Source organism: Ochotona princeps, chromosome 25, assembly GCF_030435755.1.
Source record: "Ochotona princeps isolate mOchPri1 chromosome 25, mOchPri1.hap1, whole genome shotgun sequence".
In the NCBI taxonomy this organism is placed as follows: Eukaryota; Metazoa; Chordata; class Mammalia; order Lagomorpha; family Ochotonidae; genus Ochotona; species Ochotona princeps.
Genome location: NC_080856.1, coordinates 9,883,892 through 9,907,865, shown reverse-complemented (window position 1 = coordinate 9,907,865; position 23,974 = coordinate 9,883,892). Strand labels below are relative to the sequence as shown.

Genomic DNA, 23,974 nt, shown 5'->3' with positions numbered 1-23,974 from the left:
GAAAATGATTTGTGTGTTCTGGAGAAATTGTGAAGTTAGAAGGAAAAGGAGAAATTCCACATGGTAAGAGCCACCTGCTTAACTGTCAATCTAGCGCGGGCACCACAGCCCACCGTCACTTTTGACATGAATTTACTTTTTGAGTCTGCAAAAATGGGACTGATTTGGTAGGCTAGTAATTCTATTCCTAACTTATGTCTTAAAACTGTAGCAAATTCAATTATGCAGTTTTCAGAAAAGATGGCATGTTATAAAAGGAAGAGTTTTTTGCTGTAAATGCCCTGTCAGTGGGAACAGTTCTAACTGAAAGCTGTGCCACCATTACTCACCTGCCTTTTTCAGTCCATCCTGTGCCGAGTCTCTGAAGGGGGACCAGGAGCCACAAGGGCTACTACTCTGGCATCTATACCCTGAGGCAGTAAATTCCCAGAGGGAATTAAGCTACCGACTGTGGCTGGGAGAGGCAGACTCTGTGCTTACAGGCATGACAACACATGGAGAATCCCATGGCCGTAGGGAGGTCACAGCAGGTCAAGGCTGGTAACGCACACCCTGCAGGAGTGATGTTCCTGAGAGCCAAGGACGGATGTAAAGCCTCTGACTAAACGATGCCCCAGCGACTTTAGCTACACGAAGGGTATTTAATGCTTTCTAGGCTAACTCCTGTCCACTGCTGTCTCTTCCCCCCCGCCCCCGAGCTTTTCTATATTAAATTGATAAGGTTTGCTGTGTAAACTGAATTCAGGCTGGATTTTACAGAAGGTAGTGCTCTACAGTAAATCTTTACCCTGAAAGAATTATTTTTAAAAGCAACCCATTCTTTCAATGCCAAAGAGCACGGTGTCCTCTTCCTAGATGGGAAGAGGAAGTGGAACCAGAGAGGGAGGATGGCTTTGGAGACCCATCTTCACATGTGGGAAGCAAGTTACGTACTGAGATGCCCCTGGAAAGAACAGGTGGAAAACGTGCTCCCCATCAGCCTCAAGGCAGAGCGACCAGCTGGCACCCTGCGGGTCCCTGATGTGATTGGACCAATCACATCAAACCCCATAGGGGAAAGAGTCCAGGCTCCAGGGGCTGGATCTCATTACGCAGCTAAGGATGGCAACTTGTAGCTTCGTTTGCACTTACATAAAAAGGAAACACACTCCCGAGGAACTGATCCTCTGGTTGCTGCTCTGAATGTATGAGTGCATTTGTTTTAATTTAGGAGGCTGCCTAAGGTGCCGCTTGGCGAATAAAACCTCTCAGCAATAAGGAATTACACGTGGCAAATGAGGACAACATTTTGTTTTCCACTGGATAAGGGGGGAGCAGCGGGAAGGCCCCTCTCTGAGAGGCTTAGACTGCTTTTGGCCGTGAAGGAGAAAGTGATCCCAACTAAGTCAGAGAGCTCTGCTAATAGAAGAAAACGGGCACCTACCCAAGAAATGCCCAGAATCCGGAATGTAGAAAAGGGGAGCCTGCCCAACTTTCAGAATGGCCCAGGGAGTGCTGCTCTGCCCTCTGCTGGTCGCTTCTGAGAACAACACCTTCTGGTTATGGGACGAGTCCCTCCCACTAGTTTCCAAAGGGCAGAAGACAGCTAACATTCTCCCACTAAACTGCACATCTTAGCAATCACCTGTTTCTTTTATTAGAGTCCAGAGAGTAAGAAAGCACTCCTCTCAAAGCTATCTGCTGTTCCCCAAAGCTTATCTGATGTTAAGGACTTCTGTGGACAATACCACATGAGTGTTTCCTCAGCAGGCATTTCAGCTGCCTCAGGCTACCAGGCATCCATGTTTTCATACAGGACGGATGCAGTGCTACAAGAATCCTAACGGGTCCCGGAGGCCTCAGCGAGGTGGCCTGAGCACTCGTCCACCCAAGCATAGTAGATGCAGTCCGAGCCACGAAGGGGCAGGCTCTGAACAAAAGCTCTGTCGGCCAGAATGTACAATGGAGGATCCGGCTCACCTGCTAGGGTCATTTTTCCTTTAACACCTTCTCAGTGCTTTCTGCTTCTAACCTGATCCAACTGGGGATAAGACACACACCTTACGGCTCCTACCGAAGTCCGCCTCTTCCTCACTGGCTCCCTCCAAGTGCACGGAGCTTGTGCAGCTGGTACTCATGCTACAGCTAAGCCCAGAGTGCCAGGAAGAAGTGAGCGAGCAGGGCCTGTGGGGCCCAGGGCTGCCAGGCAATCAGATAACGATGAATCATTGAACTGTCTCCCCAAGCTCCTTTCATGATCCTGTTTTCTGTAAGCCACCCAGGGAGTAAATGAGACCGGGATGTGAACTGCTGTCGACACGGCTTGGTGAACAAGCCACATGTTACTAAGTGACCCTGAAATCTGCCAGCACGCAGAACAATACCTGAGTAAGCAGTCTCTGTGTCTGCTCACCAGGAATGCCGCGCTGTCCCATGCCTGAGAATCATCAAGCAAGAAGCAATGATGATGCAGCTAGCCGTGGCGAGAGGCTCAGGAGCTCTGGTGGAATCCTGGCTTTTCTATTTGCCATTCTGATTGCCTCCTGCTGACATGTAGTGCATCCATAGCACGGTAAGTTAGGAAGCCAAAATGAAAAGATGTTTTTGCATGCAAACGATCTTCATGGAATCAGCCCTTTGCTAGGACTAGTTTCTCAAATGAACACTACATTTTACAATTAACATCCAAGACTAAAAAAAAGGAAGCAAATGGAGACTTTCTCTAAAGACGTGCAGCATTTTGGAATAAAATCTAAAGTAACAAACAGAAAAGCATTCCTATCTTCGTATGTCCTGCGCACAAGATATCCTACTGACAACCACCTTTCCCACTTGAGAGCTAATGTGCACTCTTGCCTTTATTCTGTTTCTTGTCCCCAGCTATGGTTTAAAAATAACTTCGTGATTCACATTGAATTACATTTCATAACCTTTTTTTTTAACTTGAAGAGAAAGGAACACTCACCTTCTGTGACACTGGCGTTCTTGGATTGTTCCCAGGTGCTGAAAGTGCAGGGTCAGTTCCTGGACTGTGAAACCTCCTCAGATCTTCCCTGGAATCAACAATCTGGAAAACAGAGCATTGACCAAGTCAGGTACAGCTGCCCAGTGGCAAACCATGACAGCAGTGCCACTCTCTGCTCCTTATCCTTTGGATCTCAATAGAACATTCTCTCAGAGCCTTTACTGTTCATGTGGAAAACATTGTCTCTGAGAGACTTTTTTTTTTTTTTTTCAAAAGAAGTCTAGGAAAACTGCAGGAAAAACGTAAGCCCGGAAAGGATGAAAGTTATCAGGATTATAACCATTACCTTATTTTCCCAGTGGGTAAGTATTTCAGTCAATTTCCAGCAAGGTTAAATAAGATACTCAACTCTGCTTGGTCCTCAAGATAGCTGAGGCTTTGCGTGGAACCTGCACCTGTTCTGACTTACGCTTCCTTTAGTTGAGGACGCCCAGTCAAACCTGCTATAGAAAGTCGAGTAGGGAAACAGGTTGGACTTGTGCTGGTAACACTTGCTTAGATTCCAGGTCAATGGTTGTAGTATTCAGATATCAAATTTCTCAGCTTAAAGCCTGAGGTTGTGGGCATTTTGGATGTCCTATCTTTCTGTTCTCTAATGAAAGCTGTTGCTCCGTCTAGGCCAGGAGTCGGGTATGACGCTTGCTATTCTTCTGGACTGGTAGAGGATCCAGGGGTTTAAGGAAGGATTTTAGGGGAAAAAAGCCTAAGGAAACTCAGATTTAGGTTTAATGGAAGCTCCCTGGATGTCGATGTGACCAACATCCGATGTTAATTTCACATATACCACAGGGGTTGGGAGAACCAGGTTTCACTCAGCTTCCTCCTTGCATTCATGTCTGGAGGCACGGGTTTGTGAGCTGGCGCCAAGCAGCCTCCATGTCCTGGCACCACGGGCTGCCTCCCTGCCTGGGCTGATGGGCGTTTCTTACCTTGCTAATGTCGGACTCGGATTTGCTGGAGCACATACTCTGAAGTTCCCTGACAAGATCTGGCTCCTCATCTGATCCCAGAGAGTACCGTGGATCCAAGCTCACCGTCAACAGTCGCTGATTCTCTGAAGACCTAGCGCAAAGTTCAGAAAAGAGTTTTGGAAAGTGATAACACCACTCTACTGCTCACGACAGGAATCTAGATCCCACCTGTGGTGTGTGGGGGTCAGCACCAGCTGGAGAGCTTTTAGTAACTGCAGGTATTTCATAAATGTCATCTAATGCCACAGCCCACTCTCACACTCTAGAATACTCCCTATAGGATTTTGATAACTCTTGCTTTATATTCTAAATAGTTTAAAATTTTATACAATGAAATTCTGTTGGATTTACAGCATTTCAGTTTCCCTGTTGTTCCCTGTCTCCCAGGTCCAATCTAGCCACTGTGGCCTAGGGGACAGTCACAGAAGGTAATGGGCACTTCCGACTTGGGGAGGTACTTGCAGCATGGCCAGAGGGTAGCTTTTCTTTCTCATCCATCACACCTCAGTTCTTGGGTTTGTTTCTCTGTAAAGAATCCCTCCTGGTGCCCATCACCGGATTACTGAGCCCTTATCTAGACTGCTGTACAGGATGGGTCTAGCATTCTGCCTGGCAGCAAACTGCATGCAGTGAAGGCTTTTGTACCTCTCTTTGCTGTCTATCCTAATGCTGCGAACCAGAGGGCAGGGCCCTAACTGCGCCCCTCGCCCAGGGAGCTACCATGGGAGCTACCATAGGGAGCTACCATGACATGTGTTGTACACAGAAACTCAGGAATAACGTAAGGACAACGGTAACATAGTAATTGGAATTATTACTAAAGTCATGCTATTTGTGTATATCCAGGACTTCAAAAAATTAAAAGGTTTATAGATTTATAAATGTAAGATTTCCTTTGTCTTAATTTTGTTTTAAGTAACTTTTATGTAAAAGGTAAAATTATTTCTAGTCTTTTCCAGCAAAATAGCTTTAAGTTATAATAACCTCAAACCTTTTTGATGGCATTTTGATCCTGGCATTTGAATGGCATCTGTTAACAGCCTAATAGTCACGTGAAGTAACAAACAGAACATTTAAAGCACAGTGATACAAGTTACTCGATTTACCCCTGTTGTTTGCTATGAGCTAAATCTAGGAGGAGATCTTACTTTTGTTTTGACAGCGAAGCGTTTCTGCCACAATTCAGCTGCAACATAGCCTTCTTTTTTATACCTGTTTTTGAAGAAAATTGTAAGCACTTTCAATACCTGCGCATTCTGAGCTCTGTACTTCAAGACATGGACTGTGGACTCCATCACTTTGCTTAGCATCCACCTGGATGTTTTATCCAGGACAGTGCCTTCAGCATAGTCTCCTCCAGGGGCATTCTTGGAAGGTGAGAGGAAGACTGTTGCAGGTATACATGTAACTGAACTCGGTGCAGTGGCTTCACTGCCACGTGATCTCCAGACATGTGTCTCTTGCCTGCTTTTCAGAGGCGGTGGTCTCAGTTTCTCTACCTTTGGCTTGCTACAGCAGTGATGAGTGCGGTGAGCCTGTGACTGTAGCACAGGTGGCACTTACTTGCAGTGCACTGGCACAAGTTTTAATTGTTTTATGCCTTTGCACAATCAATACAAACAACATACAAAAGCCATTGGGTCTAACAAATACTGTCCCAGTCATGCCCAGTGGTTTTCAAACTGCAGAATACAACAACCTGCTTAAAGGTTTTTGATTTATATCGATCCCGACAATTTTCTCACTGTGTATTGTTTCCAAAGTTGGATAAACACTGCTATTAACCATGTTAGACTTCAATAAAATATCCTTGTCTATGAACTCATTAAAACATTTAGTTGCATCTGGGTGAATTCTGTAATTCAGTGAACAATGCTGGTACAAATATTCTCTAAAAGTTTATTTTGCAAAGATGAATTTAATAATCATAAGCAGATCACCAGAGGCAATTCCCCTGTGCATTTCTGTATGCCCTTTGCCTTTATTGTACGAAGATGTCTGATTCCTTATCCGCCTGAGGGGCTCAGGCTAGGGCTTGCCCTGCAGAGGCCCCGGCCTTTCTGTGTGGGGCCAGAGAAGCAGGGAGCTACTGCTCCCACTGCATTTAAGAGCTTCCACTGTGACGTGCCTGCCAAGGGATTCTTGGTGGGGTCAACACATAAAACCTTGTTGTAACTCTCCCATAGCCAGTGTAATCACTGGGAGCAAATATTATAAAACCCTCAACAGGAGCCAGAGCTGTACCAGGCTAGTAAGGCAGCAGCAGCACACCCCCACCTCCTCACCTCCCATAGGGTGTGGGTTCCTATCCAGCTGCTCCACTTCCTGACTGGCTCCCTGCTAACGGTCCCTGAAAGCATCAGAGGATGGCTCAACTGCTTGGGGCCCCGTTACCATAGGGAGAGACCTGGAAGAAGCTGCTGGCGTTGGCCCAACCTGGCTGTTGCAACTACCTGGGGAGTGAACCAGCAGCTGGAATGCCGCCTTCTAACTCTTCAAACAAATCTTAAAAAAAGAAAAATCAGTGACATGCCAATCAGTATATTTCACAAAATTAGGTTGATTTTATAAATCTCACTTGAGATTTGATGTCAACATAAACTTTTTAATCCTTTAAAGAATCTCTTATGCTTCAAGGAATATTAATATAGTTCTAAAACCAAAAACTACTACTAATAGATGACTCTCAGGTCATTATCATTTTATATTTAGCAAAATCTAATTTTTTGACTTCTACAATTAGATTACATGATATTCATAATCATCCTGTCAGCGCTAAAGCATGTATTGACCATACCTCCTGCTTGGGTAAACTTTTAAAAATGTTCAACTCATTGTACGCTCACAGGGAAGGCAGAGGTCACTCATCTGCTGGCTGCTGCCCTGAGTGGGCAGGGCTTAGGGCTGGGTCTCCTAGGTGTCCTAGGGGTGTGGCACCAGCAGGAACGGGTTCTGGAGCTCGGACGGAAGGCAAGTTTCCCAGGCAATCGTTAGCCGCTGTACCATAAACACTTGCCACGTACTACAGTCTTTTGTTGCTATTGTTAAAGACAATTCTTTAGCTCAAGAAGCAGCTCCTCACCTCTGAGGACTCCTGATCGTATTTCCATGCCTAGGGCGAGTCCTGGCCTCTCAGCTCCCAGTCTCGAGTCTTGCTAACATTTACCCTGGGAGCACTGGCTCGAGACTGGGAGCTGAGAGGCCAGGACTCGCCCTAGGCATGGAAATACGATCAGGAGTCCTCAGAGGTGTCGTCGCTGCCATGCTAAGCATGTGCCACTGTTGAGTTTTTAAAACCATTGGCTGAGGAATGACACAATGGGAAACAAATATGCCCAAACTCCATTCTGTACACTTTAAATCATGAACATCCAGAGAAAAAAACATACAAATCACTTATTAATAAGCTACAGATAGTTTTAGAATTTTAATATTGCAAGTGGTAGTTCTCATGGAGCAAACTCACACTCTTTGTGGAAAGGGACCTACACCAGCCTAGGGGGAAACAGAAGCATACGCATGCTTAGAGACTGGGTACTGAGTGTTGGTGCCTTACCTTCTGGGCTCAGGTCCGGCTCATTCCAGCTGGGTGTGGCAAAGCGGCTGGACCTCTTGCGAGGACTGGTGCTCACCTTCCTCCAGGGCCCGCTCTCTCCTTTCTTCTTGCTGCAGCTGTTGTAACTTGAAACTATGGATAAAGGAAAACTTCCCCCTTGGAACTCTGCAATGTGCTGGTCTAGCTCTGAAACATCACAGATTGCATTTGGTTAACAGGTAGGCAGTGACGGTGATAACCCTTTTTCTTAGAGTCCTTGACAGGCCATTTCTCAGGGAGGGAGACCCTTCAAAATCATGGATTGAAGCAGCATGCTAGTGCAGGCAGGAGTTGTACCTAGGAGTCTGGAATTTAAGACTCAGCACTGATTACCCAAAGAGATTTATAGCAGTCTTATGAAATATCCATGCCGCCAGTTATAAAGAGAAACACTTCTCTCAAATACCTTGGAGCCAGCATTGTGGTGCCCCTGCAACAACAGCATGCCATATCAGAGCTCTGGTTCTGATCCAGCTCTCTGCTAACGAACCCAGGAAAGCACTGGAAAAAGGCCAAAGGACCTGGGCTCCTGCCACCCTGGTGGAGGGCTGGCTGCAATTCCTGGCTCTTGGCTTTTGCCTAGCCCGGCCCTGGCCATTGCTTCCATATGGGGAATGAAGTAGCAGATGAAAACTGTGTCACTTTGTCTTTTAAATAAATTAGTCTTAAATGCCATGCAGTATCACTGGGTGTGGCTGTCCTGCCCTCCCTGCCTACCCCCACACACCTGCCCTCGAGAGGGGACAACCATGCAGAACGGCTTTATTGAGCAAGATGCTGAGAGCGGCTTTCACCACTGCCTGCTGCCCTTGGCTGGCGTGTTTCTTCATAGCTGTCTGCCCCAGCCAGGGCTGTCTCTTCACCGAGGCTCGCAAAAGGATGGCTGCTTGAACTCTGGGTGCGATGACAGCATTCCACAGCTTGGACATCCACCTGGCAGGAGAGGGGCAGATTTAGTTGGGGAATACCTGAAACCCTGTGGAAGGACAGGTTTGAAGATCTTGAAGACAAAGCTCAAGTGCTCCTATAGATGTGCTAGCTTTCTTCCCCGGGTTGTGTGGAATGAGGTCATCAATTATCAAAGCAGTTGGAATTTGCCTCCAAAATACACTACCACCGATGAAACTCACTGCTGGCATATTTACATCAGTGTAAGAATTGATGCCTGAGTGATGAAAGCATAAATGTAAATACCCTGAGAAGGAAGGCAAATTGAAAGATGAAGTCTGGTGAAACCAAAGGGTTTTTTTTTTTAAGTCCATGTCTAAACAGCTCCAATTTTCTTGCCACGTAAGATACATGTATAGTACGTTCTGATGATGCTGACATTGGGATAGGCTCATATCTCAGAATCCTGGGAAAGTTACATTTGCCTGCCCCGAGGAAAGAGCTCCTTGGTGCATGCAGGAGGGCTCAGCCCACAGACAGGAATTGGGTCCAGCGAACTACCATGCCTTCCATCAGGAGCTCTGCAAGAGTGGGACATCTCAAATTTCAAGCCCTTGATGCCAACGCAAAGTCTTCCAAACACAAAAGTCACACTGTGTGGCAGGATTCAGAAACAGTCACATAAACAAAGGCGAGAAAAACAAAGCCACACCTGCCAGGATAGAAAAGTTCTCAAAGCAGGTAGACATTGGCATACAAGTTTCAAATACTGTTAAAAACCCACCACCCAAGTATTACTCATTGGTCTAGTATCATCTTCTCTGTTAATATCTAGTGATATGTGATCCCAGAAGGAAACCGAAGTTCCAACAAAGGAATACAGACAAAATTCCGGTATTCTACATTGTGAGTTGAAGTGGCAGTTATTCCTAAAAGTGTTAAAGTTGTAAAGATGTTAAATTTTGGTTAAAAGCAACAGAAGGCGGCTCCTTACTGTGGCTGCTAAAAGACACTTCCCACTGGCCTTCCTGCATACCTGAGTTGGGTTTTTCTCCACGCTCTTTTCACACTGGGAAAGAAGAGATAGTGTCTCTTTGGGGAGAGGGGCATAATAAAGGTAATGCCCCTTTCCAGGGCACAGAGTGGACAGGTCGGCCAGCACCTCCCTTTAGACGATCGGAAGGGTTGGGGGCTCACAGCTGTGATGGAGACCCACACCCTCCTGGGGGCACTGTGTAGCTCCAACCACCTGATGCAGATTGACGGGTAAGAGGCTCTGAGTAAAGAGCTCTTTGGCCTCAGGACCGGGCCACAGCAGGCTGGCTGCTAGCTTGCCCACAGGGCAGAAGCACAGAACCTCCCCAGTTCTTAACCCGAGGAAAGGCTAAAACTAGTGAAGACTTTGCGAGTCTTAGTGGAAAAGACTCTGATTTGCATATGATACAGATGAAGAAAGTCGCAATCATATCATCAAATATATTTCTGGTTTAGAGTGAGAAAATGTCTGCTTTTTAATATAATGCTGCTTCCTCTCACCCAAGAGCTCTAGCAGTTTGGTGATTTGTCCTGCAATAAGAAAATTATTTTTCTTTTCCTGATTTCCAAAATTGATTTTGAATTGAAATCCCTGAAAATGCACAATGGAATGAACTAGCTAATCTTGGGAACACTTTTTGTTTCCTTTTTTTTTAATCTCACTATATCTAGGTATGTTTCCATAAGCTGCTCTATAGGCAAATACAATTAAGTACCAAAGTCTCAATGAAGGAGGAGGCCTCTCAACTCATCTATAGGATGCAGGTGTTTTTGGAGCAGCATGAAACACTTGATGACATTTCCCAAGTGAGACCTTCCCAGGAGACATCGCCCAGCAACCACAACCTGAATGTGAGAGAGAGATTTATAATTGCTACCTGGCAGTTGCTGCTGGCACAACTGGCACAACTGGCACAACTGCTACCTGGCTCTTAGCAGAAACACAGCTGGTCACCCTGTGATGGGGGCATAGGGCACCACCTCTGCTGGTCTGGGCGGATGAGAGCAAGTGGTACCAGCAGCCGCATCAGATTCTCTCAAATATCCTACATTTCCAGGGTTCCATGTTAAGCGGGCAGAAAGGGAGAAATGATACTTACTCCACTGTCGGTTGGGCCCGTCCGGGGACCACAGGACAAGACAGGAAATACTTGGGGCCAAGCAATGCTTCAGGTGTGCCCAAGTGGGCTAAGCAGGAGTTGAGCTGACACCAGACGGACAGCACCCAGGCAATGGTCTTGTACACGGGGTCGTAGGGTGCAGGCATCTGACCTCTGAACTAGAGAGAGGCAGAACAAACAGGTTGGCTTGAAACCATGTTGCTATTCCCTTTGCTTTTAAAAGACCAAAGTTTGAAATACAAACATGTAGCCAACAAAAATAGGTGGCTGAAGAAGGGATAACAAATTACCTATACTATTGCACATGTTAACAAGTTAGTGTGATAAACCATTTATCTCATTGGCTTCTCATCAAAACCCTAAAGTAGGTTTTTACCATATTTGTATGCTAAAAGAATGAGTTAAAAAGCAGTAAAATCTTGCCCAAGGATCTATAGGTAAAAGGTGACAAATCCAGGGTTAGAATCTATTTTAATTCTTTATAAATATCTTACTGACAGAATACAGGATGTGAGGCTTTGATAAACCACATAGATACACTGTGAAATGATTAAATCCAGTTAATTCACTCATCACCTCTGTTTACCTATACCTTGTGGGAAAACACTGTAGATTTATTCTTCCAGGAAATGGCCAAGTAAATTCTAACTACAGCTTTTTAATAGGCAGAAATTAGGATTAGAATATAGCAGATGACATACTGAAGGAGTGACGTATCACACTGAAAAGGAAGTTGGTGAGAATTTTTGTGACAAAGCACTTTTTCCCCCTTGGGCTGAACATTTCTGGTGCTCTGTATTTGAGCTTCCCTTCCTGTGGTGAAGCAAGCCGGCTGAGCATACAGGTCACCACACTAGCTTCAGCAGGACTGCAGTTGGTTAAGGGAGTATTTATTTGAAAGGCAGACTTAAAGAGAGCGAGATAGAGCTATGGTATTTGCTGGCTCACTCCCCAGATAGCTGCAGTGGTCTGTCACCTGCTGCTTCCCAGGATACGCGTTAGCAGGAAGCTGGAATCAGAAGCCGAGCCAGGATTCAAACCCAGGCACTCCAAGAAGGGGTGTGTGTGTCCCAAGTGTACTTTACATGCAGAGTCACAGACACAGAGAACTTCCATTGCTGGTTCACTCCCCCAGATGGAATGCAGCAGTCTGTGCTTCCATCGGGGTGAACCACAATTGGTGGCACAGGCCCATGTACTTGACCATATTGTGCTGTTTTCCCAGGGACATTGGCGGGGAGGTGAATCAGAGATGGAGCAGCAAGTACTTGAACCTATGATGCTCACAGGGGGTGCTGATGTAACACGCAGAAGCTTAACTTGTACCACATCACATCCTCCACCCTGCTTCCTCCTTGAGGTCACAGATTGGTTGAACTTAAAAGCATGTAGGGCCTGTATTGCACCAGATTGCGTAAAGCCACTACCTGCAATGCAGGCATCCCATATGGGAGCTGGTTTGAGTCCCGGCTGCTCTTCTTCTGATCCAACTCCCTGCTACTGTCCCTGGAAAAGCAACAGAGTGTTTGGGATCCTGAACCCATGTGGAAGACCTGGAGGAAGCTCCTGTCTCCCAGTTTTGGACTGACCCAGCCCTGGCTGTGTGTCCTTTCGGGAAGTGAGCCATAGATGGGTGATCTCTCTCCCTCCTTCTCTAACTCTGCTCTGAAATAAAGTAATCCTTTTTAAAAAAGGTTTTACATGTGACTGTAGAAATATCCCATTCACCCCCCCCCACACACACACACTTCTAAAATAGGTGCCTCTCTGTCCCTTTTCCTGATTTCCATAATGGCACTTTGCTTGTTTTTTGTTGTTGTTTCCACAATCCATGTTAGTCACGAGTTCACTGTCACTGCAGTGTTGTGCCCATAAAGGCAGAGACAATCAGAACCCAGAATGCTGAGTCTAATCTGCACTCCCTTCTCAGACTCGTAGCCCCATCCCTCAGGAAGAGAGTAGGCTCACAGCCATTAGTGGGCTCCAGTCCAACGGTGCAGCACCTCAAGGGCAGTTAAAACAAAGTATTAGGGGAGGTTTGTATGTTAGCAGAAATCTTAAAAAGAGTTATTAGCTATTTTCAATTTTAAAAGCCAATTAAACTTTGCAGGGGCATTTAACTTATAACTGCCCCCTTCAATGGTGTCTTAGATTTTGCTAATTTTTTAATGATATACAGAGATATACAGAGAGGAGGAGAGACGGTGAGGAAGATCTTCTGTCCATTGATTCACTCCCCAAGTGACCACAACAGCTAGAGCTGAGCTGATCCGAAGCCAGGAGCTTCTTCTGGGTCACCCACGTGGGTGCAGGGTGCCAAGTCTTTGGGCCGTCCTCAACTGCTTTCCCAGGCCACAAGCAGGGAACTGGATTGGAAGTGGAGCTGCTGGGATTAGAACCAGCATCCATATGGGATCCTGCTGCATGCGAGGCAAGGATTCTAGCTGGGAGGCTACTGCGCTGGGCCCAGATTTTGCTAACTTTCTGCATGGGAAGACAAAGGTTGAGCACTGACCTTCAAAGCTTGACCAAAGGCTGTCTACTTGGATGTGCAACTCCAGTAGCCTGAGTGTGTTTATCAAAGGCAGCGCTGACTCATCATCTTCTGACAGAAAGTTCCCAGTAAGGTTCCAACATCTGGCCAGGACGTCTGCTATTTAATGGCCTGTCTTACCATGCCAGCGTCGGCTCCATGAGGGAGAATAGGACAGCAGTTTGTCCCACAACCCCCAGGCTCATAGCAAATGGTGACAGCATACACAGGTCACAGTGTCTACGTATGCACTGCATGTATTTATGGCTGCACTTCTCACACCTGTTTCGATGGTTTGTTTCCATTGCGACATGTCCATCTGTCCTGCTGCTGTATCTTCCTGGGTCAGCCAGAGGAAGACTTACAATCTCTGAGTGAATAAGGCTGACACATTCTAAGCTTAGAGGATCCAGAGGCCTCCTTCAGGTCTCCTGCACGCATACAGTATTCCAAGGCTTTGGGCTGTCCTCTATGGCTTTCCCAGGCCACATGCAGGAGCTGGATGGAAGGTGGAGCAGCAGAGACACAAACCGGCACTCAAAGGATTCCAGGCTCGAAAGGAGAGGATTAGCCAATTGAGCCACTGCCCTGGGTCCTTCCCTTTTCATATTTTTTACAGTACATCCTACTCTGAAATCCAGTGCAAGAGAGAATGGAGCCTGAAGCTGAAAACTTTCCTTTCCAAGCTTGTAAAATCCAGGCTTTGCACACTACTTATCAGAAAACTTGGGGAGTAAATGGAGCGCCAATTTTACCGAATAAAAGTGCTATCATTTATGATTACCTTATCCACAACTTTCCGTCTCAGGAACCTGGGCAGCAGTCCTTGCATGGGCTCGCCATCCCACCGCAGCTGGACCCAGCGGAAGTGCTGCTGCACCAGCAGGTCAGAGCCCTGGAGGCAGGCCTTGGCAATGGTCCCCATCAGGAAGCAGTTCTTGTGAAAGTAATAGCACTCAGAAGCTCCGTTTGCTACAACACAGAGGGGCAATCACAGCGAGTCAATTTATGTAACAAATGCAATTTGAATTCAGAGAAAGGAAGGGTGTGAAGCGTAATTCTTACTGTGAGAAAGCCAATGATGGCAGGGATAAGACAGACCCTCCCTGATAGTTCTTAGCATGTTCCTGGGTTCTCCTTACCTTTTTGCAAAGTATAGGGGCTTTCTGTGCTACGATTTTCAAGAGGTGCCAAAAAGTCTCCCAATAACTCAGACAAGGAAGATTTTTCCAAATTTTCTAAGATGAGGATGGTTTTCTCCTTAACAGGAGGTTGTTTCACTGGGATCAGACAAGCTGCAGTCAAAAGAGAAATGTAGTGATGAAGCTTTTTCAAAAATCTATACAGATCAGCTAAAAGTGAGGAATGAAAAAATGTTCATGTTGGCAAAGATGTGGTACAACAGGTGTGCTCTGAGATGGGGTGGGGAGGCGGCATGTCCACTGTGGAAAACAGACTGGCATCATTTAATGCTACAACATGGATCTAGCATTCCTCTGCCCACTACAGATCCTAAAGCCAATCCACCATCCATCAACAACAGAATGGATCAATAAGTGGGAACTGGTATGAAAACCATTACAGTGACAAGTCCTAACATGGAAGACTGTGACCACCAATGTATTCAGAAGTGAATCACCAAAGAAGACACACATAATTTCACCACGGACTGCTCAACAGAGGGAACGTACGATGTATAATTTAAGGATCCATACAAAGATAGAAAAAAGAAAGAAATGAAGAAGTTGTTATCACAAAGGTAGGTTTGTTGTGACCTCTGGGACACATGGTTTCTGATCGCGAGTGGCACACACAGGTGCATTCTGGAGGCTGGGCATACGCTATTCTTCAGTCCAGCTGGTGCTTAAATCGCTACTTCACTTAAAATGATCCAGAAAATATTACTGGGTACTTATATATGTCTATTCCTCAATATACAAGGTTGCAAACCTTTGAATGATCATTAAATTACAGATATGAGCAAGCAAGTTTTTCATAAAATTAAGTAGACAGCAACTCAGAGCAGCAAAGAGATAACTCTCTTGACAGATTTCAGTGATCTGTTTCAGAAATAGTGGTAATGAAAGAAAAACAGCTAAGACTTCTGAGTCTTATTTTAGTATTTATTCCACTCGGGGTGGGAGGAAGTGACTTCCTATCAACCCAGTATGAGACATGAAAATAAGTGAATTATTATAAAATAAGCAGCTTTCACCAGCTTCACAGGAAATGTGCATTCTAAAACTGCATGGTTGTCAAAATTCTTTGCACCAACATAAATTCATATTTTCCACAAAACTTACAATGAATTCTGTGTATAGGAAACAACTCAGTGCAGATAGCACACTTACAAGAGTGCGGGCACCTACACTCACATGTTGTTATGTTTTAAGTAAAAACAGCAGTTCATCTATATCAATCAGTAAATTAAGACATTTTCATTGTCTTAGAGATTTTAAGATGTCCCAGGGTTAACCACATTAACCTCAAAAAGGGAGAGACGAGAGGTAGAGTACTTGACAGTAAAATTGTCAAATATTCCTGTTTTCAAAAATACTCATGTTCTCTATTTTCTTGTTACTATTAAAAAACTCATTTTCATTTTCAAAAGAGCTCCTCCAACGTTATAAATGAATCTCTTCTCAGGCTAAAGTAGCTATTCTGGATGCTACAAACATTTGAGAACTAGAGGACTAAAAGATAACAGCAGTTTTTCACTGCAGCTACACTTGTGCAAGGCTGTTAAACCAATGTGTTGGGTGTACATGTCAGATTCCATCCAATACAACTATTTGGGAAATAATACTACAATCTTGTTTTTGAGTTCCAGCATTTTTTTCAGCAACACCTTTGAGGCAGGTGTTTGCCTGTTGAGACCCTTGTTCCGTATCAGAGTATCCAGATCACTGGGGTGGCTTCTGACTCCAGCTTCCTGCTAATGCAGACCTTGGGAATTGGTGGCAATAGTTCAAGTAATTGTTATTAGGAAAATCTGACTTTGACCTACATCAGCACCAGCAATTTTAGACATAGAAGTTAACCAATGAATGCAAGTACCAACTTACCACTGTTTCTTATGTTTTTTTTTTTAAACACATGTATTGTAGAAGTATGATAAAACCATTTCTGGTTAAAATAACAATGCCAAAAAATCCTTTTCTACTCAGTAATAAAACACCAGGCTGAAGATTTATGTATTTTTTCCTGATACGTGTTAGAGTATGGCTAGTTCAACTGTCTCACATACTGCTGCAGAGCTAGAATGTATGAAAAATATATAATTGCAGTTTAATAAATGCTTATTATTAGCCTCCTTGCTACAATCTAAGTGTTATAGAATGCTGGACATGATGGATTCTAATGGGATGTGTGTGACTCTTGCACATTTATTTTTATTTGAAAAGCAGAGCTAGACAGACAAGTAGAGACAGAGAGAGAGAGAGAATTCCAGCATTGGCTGGAGCTCAGCTGAAACCAGAAGCCAGGAGCTTCCTCTAAGTCTCCATGTAGGGGTCCAGGGTCTTGAGTTATCCTCCACTCCTTCCAAGGGCATAAGTAGGAAGAGCTGGATAGGAAGTGGAACATTCAAGACAAGGACCAGTGCCCATATGGGATGCTGGAGCCACAGGCAGAAGTTTAGCCTACTGCTTCATGGTGCAAGCCCCAGGTGGGCATCTAACAGATGGGCAGCTCAAGGGAAGGCTTTGTAGGTTTAAGAAGTGGCATAGGCAGAAAAATAAAGGAAGAACAGTGCTCAATCCTAGAAGGGACTGGGGCCTAAATCAAAGAGAGTATAGCTGCAAGAGAGGCTAGATGGTGATCTTAAAGCAGATGCAGAGCTCAGATCAGGACTGGCTTCTCAGCCAGAGGATCACTCCCTGCTCTGTGCTCTCTGTACTACAAAGGAATGGACACTGTGGTCATTGAAGCCTTTTTCCCTCTGATTCACTTGAGATGCCCTAGAAGTCTCTGAAGTTCCCACCAGTTCTACATGGTCTCCATGGTCACTTCATGGACTGCCAGTCAGTTAGCAGTGTGTCCTACCGAGAAGGGGATGATGCGGGTGGTGGGTGAGTGTTTGGAAATGGGAAGGCACAGCAGTAAGAACAAGGACAGAGGCCATGCTCTGTGCATGACATTGGCATCTGAGAGCTTTTAGTATTATTCTGGAGCCACTGCAATGCAACAGCAGGACAATGCCATGAGCGGTATTCTATGGTGAGAGCCCGGGAGGCTCTGCAAGGGTCTCATGAAGGGTAAGAACAGAGGAAACAGGAGTGAATGCTGAGTCCTCCCCAGCTTCTTGAGAAAGTAGTGACAGGTGGTAGGAGAAACGAGAGCAGGAGGAGAGGAAGGTAAAGGAAGCACATTCAGCAGAACATAGTGATTGCCAGTGAGCTAAGAAGGCCTGATGAGCAGTCAAGAATGATCACATCAGCTGGGCAATGGCAGCTTTACCACAAGAACTCTGCAACTGTGCCATTGTTGTGTAACCAAAAAGTGAAGGATGCTACTGACTTATTAAATCGCTACCCCGAATACAGATGCAACATATTTGGAAATCACACATCATTTCCTTGGACTTAACAGGGAGGTTTTGGTTCAACTTCAGAGCATTGTTTAAACCTTCATGTAGCAGCACCTGCAGCACTCAGTCCCACTGGAGTGGACTGTCCCACCACTTCCTTCTTGGTATGTCACTAGTGTCAGCTACACAGGTGCTCAGGACAATGAAACATTGACACTAAAGATGAAAAAAGAAAATGCAAGGTATTCAAACCCAGTGATACACAACAAGAAAACATTGTTTCAGTGTTCACCTGGGCTCCCAGTTTCCATCCTGGAGTTAACTGAATACCTGGAAAGTCCCAACTTCAATGTCTGGCCAACCAGCAAAGGTTCCCTCCTCCAATGGCATCACTGCAGAACATGCCCTTCAGTTTTCACAACCAGTTAGCGGAGATGCTCTTACCGCTTCTCATGAGCAGGTCTATTAGCTGTTCCTTGGAGAAGCTGGCATCCACTTCAGCTCTCACTATTTCACAGGAGAATCCTGCAGCCATTTGTCTGTGCTGGGAGAAGAAAGCAGAGTGATTAGGTGTACGTACTTTATAATTTTTAAAAGGGTAGGACATATGAATAATACCTTCATGCAGAGTGCAAGCTGATGTACTATGAAGTCTTGCAAGCTCCCTTCAGGACCATGGAAAATGACATTATGATATTGCTCGACCTTTGAACAAACCAAGAACAAGACTTTAGCAGAGATGCGGAGTTGTGAAGAGACAGGAAACACAGGTGTGAAATCCCCTATGTAACAGTTCCCAGGCCTTCAAAAATTAATAACAATATTTACATCATTGGCTTTAGTTATTGGGCACCTGAAGCTTCCCATTTCAATGTGACCTAGTATTCAGCAAGTGCCAACATTTTATGAAGAAAGCAGGCACTCTGCCTTCTACCTCCACAGTGAGCCGCAGGATGTCAGCACAGCCTCCACTGGATTTTGTCCCTTACAGATGCTCCTCATTTTAATTTTTCCAATGCTTACTTCGCATTTTAGTAATAAAAATAAAAATGTAGTTCAGAAACCAAGTTTAGGGAGCTATACAAATAATACAGATAGTGTTTTTTGATCTAATTTCAGATGGAACACAACTAAAAGTAAATGCTCTGTCACAGCTAAACATACTAGACATTTTTTTTTATCGATTCTTGCCAAAGGAAGGCTTTGGCTCTGTTTTTTCCCCGATATTGTAAGTCTTTATCACTTTCAAAACTACTTCATTGGCAAACTGTGAGTTAAGTATTGCTGTCCAGGTGCAATTTTAAACTAGAACTCTTGAGCTCTTCAAATAAATCCCAGATTGCTCTGACTTATTGGATAGAACTTCCATCAGCAGGAATAGATTGTTTCAGATCAGTGAAACAGGACAGAGATTTTCCAGTTGTACTGAATCGTCCACCCTTGAGACCCTCACCAGCAGAGCCATTGAATGTTGTCCCATCTGAAACAAGAGCACTCTGTTCGTTACAGCCGCCCTGTGAAACTGCCTACATTCTTAAGATTGATTTTGAAATCGGGTAACAGCAGGAGACTCAACTCCATATATAAGCAATCTTCCATTTCAACACCTATTTTTAGAATTTCAGAAAATACAGGCAGGAGACAATTATTTAAAATTTCATCGAAGAGGCCATTCACGCACAGTAAGCTCCTATGTTTACATGGTCTAATATACTTTGTGTGATAAAGTGCACTGTAAATAGATTAGTGAGTTGGGCAGGCTCCAGATCGTCCATAGATTCCAGTACACTTATTCCGTTGGCAGGTGTCTTTCTGATTCAGTTATTATTGATGTTTTTTGTTTGGTGCTTTCTTTTATTTCATATGATAGAGTTGTGTTGAGCACCATTTATAACCTGAACTCAAAATTGCTGGTGACAAATTACTGTTAATTTAAGTTGATGTAAGTATGCAATGCTTTGCCAAAAAAAAAAAATACTGATGATCTGTTTCACAATTATAATTCTGCAAACCTGAAAGTCCTGAGTGTAATAAATGTACGTACTTCCAGCAGAGGGCTCTAAAGGTAAACATATCAACTGATGGTTGACTTAGAGGGGAAGCAATCAATTATTTTGATTGTATCAAATGGAGATCTGTTCTCTGAAAATGAGTATCAAAAACTCCACTTCTAAAGTAGTATTCTGAATCATGATCATTGGAATCATCTTTACAGCATGACATTTCTGCATCTGAGCAAAGGAACACTGGCCTCATTGTTACAATTGGTACCAATCCCTTATTTCTTGGATCTTCACAGCTCTTCGGGAAACTCATGTCACTGAAAGCTTTGTTGGACAGATGGATCCTGGATTAAACAGAAACAAGTGACCTTAAACAATGGACCCTCTATCCTTTTTTTTCTCCTGCAATGTTGTTTTTTTTTCTGCAGAATGGAGTTTACTAGACCAGCTGCGGTTCTAGTCCCATCAGTGGAGTGCTGTGATGTTTGCAGACTGGTACTGTTTTAAACCAGAAAAATCTCGACTTGTGTGTGGAGTCTCATTTGTCAGAATAATCTGAAGAAAAATTCACCTGTCCAGAAGCAGTTTTAAGTCACTTTAGGCCAACACTAAAAACAAACAAACAAACAAACAAACAAACAAAGAGAGCAGAAAGGAAAGGGTTTTACTGAGTCAATAACGTAGTGACCATAGCTTGAAGTTATGTACTTTACTGCTGGAAATTTAATTCCAATTTCTTCTGATTTGCATTTTGTGTCTCTAAAACTAACCTTTTCTGCCCAGTCCCTTGGAATATGTATTCTATTTTTACTGTTTATCATTTATTTTAGACCTGCAAAATAAAGTCCACCAAAGTCTTTAACCTAAATGTGTTGTAAGTTGGGGGAATGAACCTTGCCTGGAGCAGGAAAGCTGAGCACACAACAGGGAAGCCAGAGGTTCCATCACCTCATGCCCTGGGAAGCCTGCGGCTCACAGCCTGAAACCCTGGCTGGTCACACCTTTCATGTCTCATTAGAGAGATCCACTCCTTCCCACTCCTTCCCACCACACATTCCCTTCACTTCGCTGTCATGATTTGCAGAAAGAGCAGCAGACAGAACAGAAAACAAATGAGAAAGATTGGGCTCAGAAGCCACCAGCTCTCCCACCTTGGGAGGCTTCAGCCTGATGTTCGGTTAACTGGGGCTACAGCAGAGAACAGTCCCAAGCACAGGCCTGGCTGTGGTTCTGGGCGATTCTCCTCCTCGTTACACAGATGGCAGACCACAGTATACAGGGCTGTGAAAGGTTAAGGTCTAACTCTGGAAAAGGCCATCTAAGTTAAGGCAACAAACACCACCATGGTTTGCTTTCTGTTTCACACCATCAGTATTAGAGCTTACACACAGATACCCAGTCCATCAGCGACTGGCACAGTTTTGGCTTCATGACTTACTAGGTGTGTGTCCTTGGGCACATTATTTCACCTTTCTTCGTTTCAATTTTCTTTATGGATGAAATGATCCATCTCTTAAGCATGGCTTGAAGAACAACTCTAAGAAGGCATCCAAAAAGAATTCCGCCTGCTCACTGACATGCATTGCATATTCAATGATTGCCAAGCATCCTTATATTTCTCCATTGTGGGCCTAGCATTTGTCTACCTTTCTCCAATAGCTACAGCCCCCCTGTTTACAGATCAGCCTGCTGAGTTTCAGGTGGGTATATGACTACCCAGCAAAAAGCCAAACTTTGAGCAGGTGCAGCCATTGGTGTACACTGTAGTCCCTGGGGTGTGAGCTGAAATGACGCATGTGGCTGGCCTGTCTTCTAAAACCTCCACCCTCAGTCTGGGATGTGGGAGTGATGCCCACCTTTGAGCAGAGGACACTACCACCACCTAGGGAGGAGTGGAGCAGGAGGACAAGGTACCAAAGCCCTGGAACAGTCACTTGGCTCCTCCCTGGGCCTCTCCCCTGCTTGGATTCATGCAGTTGAAAAAAAAAAAAAATAAACTTCTCTGCTATTTAAGCTATCATTATTTGATTCCTATGAAAGTGGCCATGTCAACCTTGTTAACTAATGCTGGTCTATTTACTGATGCAGAGGCTAGACATTCATGAACTTTCCCTTCCATTATGATGGCTACTTGTTAGACGTCACATCCTTGTCGCATGAAGACAAGTCCTCCTGACCAAATGATTGTGCATCGCAATTGGTCCATCGCAATTGTTGTCTCTTGGTCCAAAGATCAAGAGTGTTTTAAGGAGCATCCTGCCAGGGAGGGAAGGTAATGATACCAGAGCACAGGGCTCACGAGGAGTAGGCGCTGGTACTCCCTAAGCCCCGATGACCTCCCTGTATTCTGGTGCAGGGATGGGAAGTGAGGCTTGCGTCCACCTACCAGCCGGAGGTAGTTCTGCAGCGTCTTCAGCGGGATTGTAGACACATACGCCACACCACTGAGGCAGCCATCTTGAGGACCTGGAAGAAAAACAGCCAAAAAAAAATGGGCTCCCTTTCTTCACTCGATGTAAATGACTAAAACACAACAGCATCTGTCCTGGGCCTCTACGTGTGTGGACTTAGGCAGGCAGAGCTGAATTTGATCAAGAAGCCCTGGAGTGCATTGGTCATGGCGAGAATACTGCTGTTATCTGTGTGGGCAGGTGGACAGCTCCTGTCCTCTCAACACCTCCTCCAGGAAGCCCACCCAGCTTCATAGTGATCCCAGACCTAGCACTGTAGCTGGTACCTGCAGATTGCTGGTTTAGTGTTTTATTTAACAGCAGAATCCATCGTAAAGAACCCCAACTTTCAGCAAGTTGTGTAACATAGATGTTTGGGATCTCCTTTAGGTGCCCTTCCTCCCATGAATCTAACTGTGCTACTCAGTCAACATTGTTAGATGCTAAGCCAATTTTCTAATTCAGCTTAAACAAAATACAACTTTCTCTTTTTAAAAAAGAATTATTTATTTTTATTGGAAAGGCAGATCTACAGAGAGATAGAGACAGAGAGCAAGATCTTCCATCCACTGGTTCATTCCCTAGCTGGTGGCTAATGATTGGAGCTGAGCCCATCCGAAGCCAGAAGCCAAGAGCTTCTTCCAGGTCTCCCATGCAGATACAGGGTCCCAAGGCTTTGGGCCATCCTTGACTGCTTTCCCAAGCCACAGGCAGGGAGCTGGATGGAAAGTGTGGCAGCCAGGATTAGAACCGGCGCCCATTTGGGATACCAGTGCTTGCAAGGCAAGGATTTAGCCACTGAGTCATCACACCAGGTCCACAAAATACAGTTGAAATTGAATACTTAAAAGACTATTCATACATATGGAAAACAATTGAATCAATATCATTTTACACTCAAAGGCCTGTTGTGCTCCTAGGCAGCTAGTCAGGGTCACGAGCTTGAAGGTCACACCTCTCCACCTATGTGGTCCTTTCTGCCCACCTGTGATACTCACCTATCATCATCAGCCTGAGCGAGGGTGGTATTGCGTTGTGCAACCACTCCCCTCACAAGCCCCCATAAAGGTCCATGACAGGGAGGGCCACTCTCTCGGTCGCAGTCCTGTCACTTCTGCACTCCAACCCCAGTACCTGCTTGCTCTCTGGCTTTCCGAGGACAGACTCCGAGGAGAGGTAGTGCCTAAACATGGCCCCTGTGTGTCTGTGTCCCTCACCCTCTATTGCTTAGCTGAGTTAGTGAAGATGTGAATACCAAGATGCTTTGTATTTCTAGCTTGTGTACTTTTAAGAATTCCAGGAGAGGTGAGGCCTAGCAGTAACAGAATGTGGAAGGAGAAGCCTGGAAAAGGTGAATGTTTACAGCTTTGTAAGTATGTCCAGGTTGTTCACTGCATGTCTCTGAGGATAACTTACATTGTTGGGGAAGTTGGGACATAGGACATGTTTAATGGATGGTTTTCACGGTATAAAGACTTTCAGGTTTCAAGGTAATGTTCCTTTCAGGGTTTTGATTCAGACTGGGTTTTCACATGGACTTGCCATTTGCTAATTTCTAGTGGTCCCAGTAATCGCCAAGCTTGGCTAGTGAAGACTCCTTAATATAGCCTAGATTCCTTTGGCATGATCTCTCACACCCTGCAACAGACCAATAAATTGTGTTTTTTTTTAAAACTGCTTACTAGTGGCTTGATCTTAGCACAAGAAAAACATCTCAGTAAGCTTTAATTTCCTAATGAATAAAATGAGGACAAACTGACATTTACAAGGTTACCTTAAAAAGTTCAGAAAAACTGGGCCTGGCACGGTAGCCTAGTGGCTAAAGTCCTCACCTTGCATGCGCTGG

The 23,974-nt window shown here is 44.8% G+C and overlaps 1 protein-coding gene across 3 annotated transcripts in view; it reads right to left on the bottom strand.

Annotated features, from left to right (window-relative positions):
* Positions 1-23,974, bottom strand: part of CTTNBP2 (cortactin binding protein 2) — a 137,129-nt gene that overhangs the window by 3,151 nt on the left and 110,004 nt on the right. For 2 of the 3 annotated variants that reach the window (XM_004592479.3, XM_058654942.1), the window contains 11 exons: positions 22,065-22,144; positions 18,294-18,380; positions 18,120-18,219; positions 14,290-14,442; positions 13,932-14,119; positions 10,594-10,772; positions 8,298-8,503; positions 7,532-7,717; positions 5,124-5,187; positions 3,934-4,066; positions 2,945-3,046 (listed from right to left, as the gene is read on the bottom strand). In XM_004592479.3, coding sequence (XP_004592536.2) covers positions 2,945-3,046; positions 3,934-4,066; positions 5,124-5,187; positions 7,532-7,717; positions 8,298-8,503; positions 10,594-10,772; positions 13,932-14,119; positions 14,290-14,442; positions 18,120-18,219; positions 18,294-18,380; positions 22,065-22,144 — 1,478 coding nt within the window. Of the gene's footprint in view, positions 1-2,944; positions 3,047-3,933; positions 4,067-5,123; positions 5,188-7,528; positions 7,718-8,297; positions 8,504-10,593; positions 10,773-13,931; positions 14,120-14,289; positions 14,443-18,119; positions 18,220-18,293; positions 18,381-22,064; positions 22,145-23,974 lie in introns of those variants that run through there. The other variant, XM_058654941.1, reaches the window with a different exon arrangement.